This window comes from Ammodytes marinus, assembly GCF_949987685.1.
Source record: "Ammodytes marinus genome assembly, chromosome: 3".
In the NCBI taxonomy this organism is placed as follows: Eukaryota; Metazoa; Chordata; class Actinopteri; order Uranoscopiformes; family Ammodytidae; genus Ammodytes; species Ammodytes marinus.
The window spans coordinates 25,923,280-25,933,645 of NC_137232.1; the positions used below are offsets into that span (position 1 = coordinate 25,923,280).

Genomic DNA, 10,366 nt, shown 5'->3' on the forward strand with positions numbered 1-10,366 from the left:
ATGTATGCCAAGAGTAGTCCTTAGACAATGAGAGCAAGGTTATGAGGTGGGGTGCAAACTTATTAGTATTATTATAATAACTGGGAATTAATCGCCAGCAAACCTTCCCATTAGGGCTCTTCGTGTGCTTATTCCTCAATATTCTACCAGTTGCCATGGCTTTACCCATATTCTTAAGGTTTCATTTATATTTAATGCTTCATCACTCTGTTATTGCACTTTGTTTGTTTTACAGCAGGATCATTTTAAAAAGTCACAGACAAATCGTGTTTTGATGTGTCCACAGAAGGATGTTAATGCCATATTTTGTGCAGTGTACTCTATTCATGATGAAATAGAAGAAAACAAATCAAATCAACATGACAGAGAGCTCTCTGAAATGAAACCAACTGACAGAAAATCAAAACAAATTGGAAAATGTCCAGAACGGGCTTAGAATTGAGTGAATTACAAAATGGAGATGGCCATGGAATACCATTATAATTGCTCAGTTTATTTAGTGGCACCAAAACTGCATTTAAATGTGTCACTTTAAATGTCTTTATTTGCCAGTAATAATTACAACTGTATGCATATTGTGAACAGTGACTCAGCATGACAATGCAATTATAATCAGTCACGACTTGGAGTTTTGAGTCCCATTAGTTTGCTCCTTAGGACACTTTTAAACACCTCCTGTTTTGTCATGATAATCAAAGCTCATGATTTCACACACAGCAGCACAAGGTGTATGTTGTTTAAATAATAGGTGAAAATGGAAAGCACTGTGTCAGACTGCAGATTTCGGATTAGAGGCCCACATGTGCTTTGTGGATTTCACTGAAGGACAGTCAGCTCTAGTCTCCTACTGATTTCCCTGAGGTTTCTCACCTTATAAACTATGATGTAGCTTGCCTCCGAGAGAGGCAAAACAGACATGGTATCATTTTGTTCCAACACAGTTAGGAGACAACAAGACTGTAGTTTTTTTTTAAAGTTTAATAAGGTGGTCTGCGTTGTTGTTTTTCTATTTTTCTTTTTTCTTTCAATACCCCTTGTGAAATGGCTTGATCCCCAGTTCAGCTCTGCTCTCAAATCATGGTTTTACCCTCTGGCAAGACAGCAGGTCAGTTTACTGGTTCAGTTCTTATGAAGAATTTGATGCAGGGATCCTTTCTCACCAGACCCCCCCCCCAACCCCAACCACATACACAGATACAGTATTCTCCTATCAATTCTATTTCATCTCGACTATATTGCAAAGCCTGTCTGTCTCCATACAGAGGCGGAAACACATTTGTGGGGTAGGGACAGGTACCGACAGCAAGACTTTGAGTTCATTGGGGAAAATGTGAAAGAAGCAAAAAGGAAATAGATCTAATTTAGATCAAATGTAGCAATGACATATGGTTGTTTGGAAATTCCACTAGTTATACTTAAGGCCCCTAGAGAACGCAGAGACAAGGAGAGAGAAGGAAAACGCTAAACTTGAGCACAGGTAAGCATAGAGAAAACATTGCTCCTGTTTACCTATGTGATTTCCATCCCTTGGATTTCCCAAAGGAAATGATGCTGGTCAGGACAAACTAGAGCTTTGCTGTTTACCTAGGGGGAGAAGGGCACAGAAGTTGACAATGCTAAGCATCTGGAATGTGTTTAATAAGAGAATGATGATGTCTGTAGCTGTGGGGGATGGAGTGTTTGTCAGATCACAGCCTTTTCTTGATTTCAACTCTGTGGGGAAATCAGAACGATGAGGTGGCTGTTGTGCCACCGGCAGCACTGCATGAAAATATATGATGATAGTGCAAGTGTCACCGCTGCAGCGTTGGTATAATGGCACACAACAGAGTACAGGGGATCAATACAAGCAGATGTGATTAGTCAAGAAGTCACTGTTTTGTGTGTTATACGACTCTGCTCCGCTCGTTGGATTGTTACTGTGTAGTGGTGAATAGATAGACAGAGCGAGTTTGTGTTGGCAGGTATTTTGACTTTATGATTCAGCGTTATGCTAGTTGTTACACAATCTGGCATAGGTATTAGAGCAGCCCAATACAAAGTGCTATTCAATTAAGAGCATTAACAACTGACATATTTTAAATATTTGCTGGGAATGTTTTAATTTCCTAACAGGGTTCCTGTAAAGAACTGTCTAATTTGGTGGTAATGTGTACTTTGTGAAAGGAAAACTGCATGTATCAGTCCTGTATCATTGATATCTTCTATGACTGTGCAATGTAACAATTGTATTTTTTTTTTCTTTTGTGATTTGCTTTGGCAGGATGATTCCATCCAGCAGCAATGACTTCCTGGTGCGTGACCTCGCCGCTGGACGCAGCTATGATCTCTGTGTCCTGGCTGTGTTTGATGACGTCATCACCTCACTGACTGCCACCCGTCCTTTGGGCTGCCTGTCATTCACCACACACACCGAGTTCAGCCAGTGCCAAGCGTTGCACAGCCACTTCCTGGGTGGCACTATGATCATCATCATTGGAGGGATTATCGTTGCCTCTGTGCTGGTTTTTATTATCATCTTAATGATACGGTACAAGGTTTACGGCTACCAAGGGGCAGGCCCCGGAAAAGCAGCCATTGCGGCGTCTGTGGCGAGACCGCAGAGCAACGGACAGGGAGGCGGCGGGCAGGTCCAAGTCCTCCCTCGCTCTGCCTCTAAAATGCCAGATAGTCAAGAGGACCAAGCGCTAGCGGCGTCCAGGGCCATGTCGCCTAGCAACACTCTGAGAGACACTGTGGCATTGGTGGAAGAGGAGAGCAGTGGACGGAGCACAATGACAAGGACTGACTCCTTGGCCAATGAGGAGGTGCTCTCGCCCACCAAGTCCCACCTCTCCTCCAGGGTGGCTATCCAGATGACAAACAGACCGCCATCTGTCGCCAAAGAGCCCACCTCCCCCAAGGGACTGGCAGGTAGTACAGAGACAGAGTGGGAGGGAGATATATAGGCATGAAGGAGGCAAGCAGCAGAACAAGGAGGAAGTACTTTAGAGAGGTTGAAAGAAAGACAGCAGAAGGTTGAAAAATAAAGAACACAAAGATCACAAATATATATGCAGTCAAACAGAAATAAATCGAGGCTGATATATAGACTATGTGAAATCCAGGGTGTGAAATTGAGCAATATTTTAACAGTGAGTGAAACTGTGAGAAGGTGGGGGAGTGTGAATGATAGAATGAATAAGACAGATGCCAGCCAAGTGCACTGGGAAGATAGTGGGAGACAGAGGGTGAGACGTCTTTCTGTCTGTGGGGCTGAAGTATCATCTAAAGTTGTAGTTAACTCTATAATTGACGGATCCAATCACAGCTTCTCTCTCTCTGTGGTTAGGAAAAGTTTTTTTTCACATTAAATACTCTTGGAATCATCCTTCATACTCTGTTGTAGCATTAACCTAACAACCTTACTTCCCCCAAGCTCATCGATTTTTACTTTTACGATCTTGTACATTTCCAGGGCCTAATTTACGAACAGTAGTGGATGGTATACACTGTAATGCAACGGCTTTAAACTTGTAAAGCCCATTGAGTGTATTTAGTTTGCCAAGGGTGTTGTGCCTGATTCTATGACCTTGTTGCCAGGAACTGCACTTTTCGCACCTTTTCTCCATGGGGCACATTCAGACTGTGTCAGCAGAGAATATTTTTGGGTTGGTGTTTGAGGAGAGGGGGATCTGGTAACACAGGTGGAATCACCTATCACTTCACATATAACATTATTAAGGGTTAGTACCCTGTGTGTCCTCAATTAGCTGAGCAACAAACTATGAGACTTCAAGCACTAAGCCTTCTCAGGGTCGCAACCAAAGTGCTGAACAGGGAAAAAGTAAAGTTACCTCAGCACAAAATAAGGGATTTTTTAAAGTTGTCTGAAATTCAAAAGCAGATTGGAAGAACTCCAAGACCAGAATTTCCCCTTTATATAAAAAAGTTAAAATGTCTTGAGTAAGTTAATATCAGCTATTTTTTTACTCTGGATGTGTCTTTTTTATGTATCACATATGTGTGTGTTCCCTAGTACAACAACAAAAAGCAGCAATTTGTACATGTAAAAAAAAAAGACCAAGCAACATCGCTGAAGAAGCTTATACAACAAGCCCTTTAAGCTTAAATGCTCTGATATCTGTCTTTTTTTGTGATTGTTCAATTTGTATAGCTACTTTCCTTTAAAACGTACATGCATACAGTGCATTTAAGAACTACATTTTAACACCACTATAAGCTATTATGTCACTGTCTTCATTATGTTTAATCTTTACAATACACTCACAGTTAAGATGCTGCCCCCCTAGGGTGCTTTTTTTATAAATCCAAGCAATTTGCCTGAGATTCAGCTGTAGTGTGATTGAACCACCCCAGGGATAACAATACATGATATCGCTCACACAAAAGAATATGCTATGCATAATGCACAAGAAAAACAACTGTTATTTATATACAGTATATACTGCGTCAAAATCAGCACAATCAGTGAAAGAGGCACACCAGTCGTGGCAGTAAGAGGTACAATCACTCAGCAGAAGCCAGGGGCAGTGAGTAAAGTTAATTAATATGTTCAAAGTTCTTCACAGTGTTAGAAATGAATAAGTTCACAAATGTTGTAAGTTTTTTTTTTTTTTTTTTTTTTTAACCTTTATTTATACAGGTATATCCCATTGAGTCCGAAGACTCTTTTGCAAGGGAGACCTGTTCCCATTTACACTTTACCATTCACACACAAATTCATACACCGATAGCAGGCTAACTATCGACATTCACACGAGGCAAGGTGGGTGAAGTGTCTTGCCCAAGGACACAACAACCATGACACAAGTGGCGGGGCGGGGATCGAACCTCCAACCCTTTGATCATCAGCCGACCCGCTCTACCAACTGAGCCACAGTCGCCCCTAAGTATTGTTCTAATAAGAAGTCCACACCAGAAGAAGGTGACATGACCTTTAAGACTATGTCCAGGATTCCAGATTGAAACATTGCTCTCTGACGCCTAGAAGTTAGAAAACCTAAGTTACCAAAAAACAAATTAATGAATATGTTACGGTAAATGGAAATGACAAAGTTATAACCCGTTTGTCTCCGTTGGAATTGGTTAACTTAAGGCTTAAAAACTAAAAGTATTACTTGAGCTTTAGGCTCTCACTCAGTGTCTCTTGATGTTCTTGTCTGCTAATGGATCAATCTCTAATTTCTTAGTTTATATGGTGGATACTAGCTTACTGAAGATATCTGACTGGAAGCAGATGAACAGTTGGCAAGAAAAAGAGATACAGAGAAAATGTGTCTCTGCTTAAATTGTAATGATTTATTTAGGATTGCCATTGTGCATGCAGTATTATTCAAAAAGTGCAAAAAGCAATGACAGTAAAGGCACAAAGCTCCATGATTAAAATATCATGCGATACTTATGGAAAATTAAAGCAAATTTCCATAGGCATCTTGAAAAGTTAAGGAGTTATTGCCAGCAAGGGGTATTAGATAACACCTACTTTTTATGTTATCAAAACCCAGTTGTCTCGATTCAAACTGTTAAACTTACTTGCGATGCTGACAGAGATTGCTTGAAATGCCAGATAATGCTATAATAATAGGAATCCACAAGAGCATGAGAATCTTTTTTCCGGGTTGATTTTCCCTGTTCTAAGCCCACTCCAGTGCACTTCCCCTTTAACACTAATCCACTCAGGAAATTGGGGTTTCATTAGAGAGAATAAATGGAGACACCATTTCACATGAGTGGCTTAAACAGCTGAGTCAAAATACTTTATCAGCTGCTATGTCATTCAATTGGCCCCTCTGAATTGAGGTGTCTTGGAGCCTCACGCTGATAGCTAGGAGGAGATGAGAGACCTGTGCGGAGCTCAGCATTTTTGGCTGCAATATCAGGGAAACTTTTCACCTATGTGAACTATGCTTCGTCGCAGGAAAGAAAGTCTGAAATTCATACCACAATTCAGAGTGCTGGACACATCAGCCTTTAATTATTGTATCAAAAAAGAGGAGTTGCACCAGTTGTTGATGCTGTCAAGTGCCTCCCTAATAGGCTACCATGGACAAGCTATAGAATAGAAGTGGAAGTGTGTTCAGATGTAGTTCAGCAAGTGTCCTGAGAGGTTCTGAAGTGGGACTAGGAACTTGCTTGCTTTGTTCTAGCACGCATGTGATACCATATGCACTAACTCAAATAATTCCCCTACAGGCCTAATTAACTGCTTTGACTTCATCTCAACCTTAAATGACTGAATAATGTCAGTCAGAAAAAGCTTCCAAAGAGCATCCCAGGCTACAACGAGACATACAAACAAGACAATTATAATAGTTTATTTTTCGACTCGTTACCCATGAGGAACTATAGTTATCGCTGGCCTTTGTGTTTCTTTGTTTCCTCTCTTTGATTCCAGGATCAGTGGCAATTTCAGGGCAACCTACGATGAGGGATAAGACTCTTGTTTGTGCAAAGGCCATTGGGGGTTTCTCAGGGTGTAGCTGTGTCTGATGTGTTTCACTGGTTACTGCATTGCAGAGAAAGGCAACATTGATCTGATCAGAGAGGGAGCCGCAGTGAGCCAGAGCGCCTGAGGAGCAGAGCAACTGACAGACACACAGACAGACCCCATTAAAAGGCACACAATTGTCAAAAATTTGACCCGAAATGAATAAATAAATAGGCCCTTTTTTCATGGACTGTTTACATTAAAGTAATATGGATAAACTGGATTCATCATTTTGAATTTTGCCATTATGAAATATTATTTCAAAACTTGCTTTTAGATTTTTTGATTTTTTGAAGATAAGTCTCTTTAAAGTAATATGCTAGGAAATGTAGTTTTTGCAACAGCAAATACAATGTTTTCACAATGAAGACAGCAAGTGTTTGTGTGCATCTGTACATTCAGGGTCAGAAAACAAATCCCTAAAGGTCTCTGCATGCATTTGTCCGTGATGTACAAGGTTGCATTGCCTTGAGCCAGTGCAAATGCTCCCTCGAGGTTGGACCGGATAGATAACCATTCAAGGATCACACAAGGTGGTGTGTGCGTCTGTGTGAAGTGCAAGTGTTCTCCCTATGGCCCACCCATGACCCTGTAGCCTGTCCGTCCTCTGTGTATTTTAATCTATCATCACTCTACTCAGTGCCATCCAGCATGCCCGGCCTCATCCTTCTTGGCCCTCTGTCCCTCTGTCTCCTGGAATTCACTATCGGAATCTCCCTTTTCCCCCAGCTTCCCGCTGTGTTGTCACTTTCCCTGCCGGTCCCCCTTGTTTCATTGCTGTTTGTTGCATCTGTGTGGGTGTTTTTTTTCTCTGTTTCTTATAGTTTCACAAGATGTCACTCTCACTCTTCTTCTGTTTCCCTCTTTGTCCATATCCACTCTCTCTTTTGGTTTTCTTGGACGCTTCCACCAGCAGATGACCGGCGGCCTCATAGTGTCCAATGGAGAGACTTTAAGATCTGAAGGTCTCTTGGCCTTGCAAAGAGAGTGCCACCACAAAGAGTAATAACCAGCACTTAAAACTTCAGCACTCCCTAGATTTTTGTTGTGTAGTCTGCCAACAGTTCCTCCCTTTCTGTCACCCTGTGTCACAGCTCCTTACCCACTCCGCTGCACCTCACCCCTGTGTAGCATGCTGCCACCGGACCCTTTTTATAGGGGTGTCTTGTCATTACATAATTTTTTCACACAAATTAAATTTCTTTTCCAATGTGTTACGTCCCTCTTACTTAGTGGTTTTGTATACCAAGGTATATTGAGATATTCATTCTAAAGGTGCGAACACACTGCACACCGCCGCGCGGCGAGTTTACTTAGAAAGTCAATGTATTTTGTGCGCCAACGCGCGAATGGGCGGTCGGCGGCGAGCGGTTCGCGCGGTGCGGCTAGGGCGGTGCGGCCGCCGCATAAGTTGAAAATATTGAACTTTTTGCCGCCGGCCGCGCCGCGATAGCCAATCAGCGTTGAGCTCCTCCCGACGTCACTCACTTCGGGACGACGGACAGAGGAAATTAAGATGGATGAAAACATAATAGTCACAGTTTGCTCCCATAAGTTCTGTGAATAGCCTATGTGTCTGTTGCCTGCTGTGTACAGCTGTCAGTTTTGCTGTATGAACCAAGTTAGCACCAGTAAGCTTGGGTAAAGCACCATCAGCACAGCAAACTGATGCTCTAAGCACCATCAGCACAGCAGACTGGTGCTCTCAGCACCGGTTAGCACCAGCGCCAACATATCCCCAGAGTAGGAGAAGGCTACTCTGGTCGGGAACAATATGACCCAATATGATCACGCGGCGCAGAACCTGCGATTCGCGCGGCCAACCGCCGTGCCGCAGAGTGCAGTGTGTTCGTACCTTTAAGATTCCTGCCTCTATCCGAATGCAATGAAGTAAACTGGAATTCTATGTTTGGCATTTCTTTCTAGAGCTTTAAGCACTAGTTAAATAATATATTAGTTGATCAATAGAAATGTATTTTCTTTGAATAGTTAATCAATAATTGTACTAACCAGAAATGTCAAACATTCCCTGAAACAAGCATCCCCAAACAGGAGGATTTGATGCTTGACTTTGCTGTATACGATAGTTAACTGAATATAATTGGCCTGTTTGTCACATACAGCAAGAAATCAAGTTTTACCTTATAGGCTCTGAGAAAAGATAAGTTATAATCAACTGACTTACTGCTGATGAAAATGATTGCGTCAGTGAAATTACTGTCTACTGAATAAACTGTTCTTATTAAAAACCTGTTGAGATCTGCTCATGATAATGAGGACAAATAAGGACTTGTAACAGGAAACTGTAATATATCCATGCTGTGAGCGACACAAACAATTCCATCCTCCGTTATGTCATTTGGGTCAAAGCAGGAATCTCAGGGACAAGTATAAGGCAAAATCCAAGCAAATTAAACCCATCTGCTTGACAATCCGTCTGCATTCCACTAGAGGAAGTGACTTTGTTTTGCAATGTTGTTTATTCATTTCCGTACTTAACATTTCTAATTTGCAGTCTCTTTCATTTGTCTTCCTCCTTGGTCAGCCTCCTTATTTCTCGATTGATTATTTCTGATCTTTTCTTTTATCCCCCAACATTTCTTTCATCTGCCTTCTTATTTGTATTCCTCCTTTGTTTTCTCTTTAATTATGTATCTCCTTTGATTGTTTTTCTCTTCATCTAACCCCCCTTTGTGCTTTCCTTGTTTTTTCTTGATTCTCTTAATTGTGTTCACTCTCAATACTCACTCTCCCCTCTCATCGTGTCGTCTCCTCCCTCCCGTCCCCCCTTCATCTCCTTTCTGCTGGCACATCCTTTTTCTCTATTGCAATGTTGGCATATACTCTTTCATTTAATCCTTTATGTCCTCCCCTATCCCCATGTGTTTTTCAATTTGTTACACATTTGTCGGTATTTCATGTTTTGTTATCTCTTATGTCCTGTCAATCCCGTCGCCAATCAAACTGCATTATCCTCTTCACGTACTGCCTTCTCCCTGTCCCTGTTACGTATCACCCCATCTCCTCCATCCATATGTGCATGGTACAGTGAGTGATGGAGGAGTAGAATGGAGAGAAGCGGAGGATGATGGAGGAGAAGAAGACAGTGGAGATGTGCAGTGGCAGTGATGGATGAATACAGACAGGCGTTAGGAAGACTCTGCTTCATTTTTAAACTGACACAATAAGCAGTGGCTGAACATAAATGCAGTTAGGAAATACTCCTCCTGACAAATACAGTTAAGAAATGCTCTCCTGACAAATGTACACATTACAAATAGCAGCAGTGGCAATAGGCTGCCACGGCAAGTACAGCTCCATCACTCTCAAGGCTATCACACTTATTTGCTTTCCCTTGTCAGCAAGCATTGTATATGCGGGCATTTGTTGTATCTCCCATATATACAGCAGTAACACTCTAACACAGCTGTCATATAAGGAAGGAAACAGACCCTAAAATGTTACAAAGTGAAGAGCTTTGATTTAATTGTATTGAAAGATTTTAAAAACAAATGTTATCACTGTCTTAGAAGTATGGATAGTACCTTCTTTCCCATTAGCAGAGTTGATACAACTGTGAGTGGCAATTGGATGATGCCAGACGCTTTATTGTATATTTTAAACCCAAAAGAAACCTGACCAAACAAGTCAAAAGCACTGCATTGTGTTATGTGTCCTTTTCATTTGTTTCGATGTCTGGTGTAACCGCAATGTCATGACATTTTAACCTTTACTTTCTCCACTTCCAAAGTGTTACATTTGCTTCTGTTTTTCCTCAGGATATAATATTCTAGAGGGACACACACAAAATGTTCTCTGTGCTTTTTTTGAAACCTTTGAAGTCATGAAAGCGGTCATGTCAACAAAGAAATCTGC

General features: G+C 41.6%; 1 protein-coding gene across 1 annotated transcript in view; it reads left to right on the forward strand.

The window, feature by feature from the left end:
• Positions 1-7,453, forward strand: part of LOC307271580 (leucine-rich repeat and fibronectin type III domain-containing protein 1-like protein) — a gene marked incomplete at both ends in the record, with an annotated part of 69,626 nt that extends 62,173 nt beyond the window's left edge. The window contains 2 exons of the mRNA XM_080054111.1: positions 2,264-2,916; positions 7,404-7,453. Coding sequence (XP_079910237.1) covers positions 2,264-2,916; positions 7,404-7,453 — 703 coding nt within the window. The remainder of the gene's footprint in view (positions 1-2,263; positions 2,917-7,403) is intronic.
• Between the last annotated feature and the right edge of the window lie 2,913 nt (positions 7,454-10,366).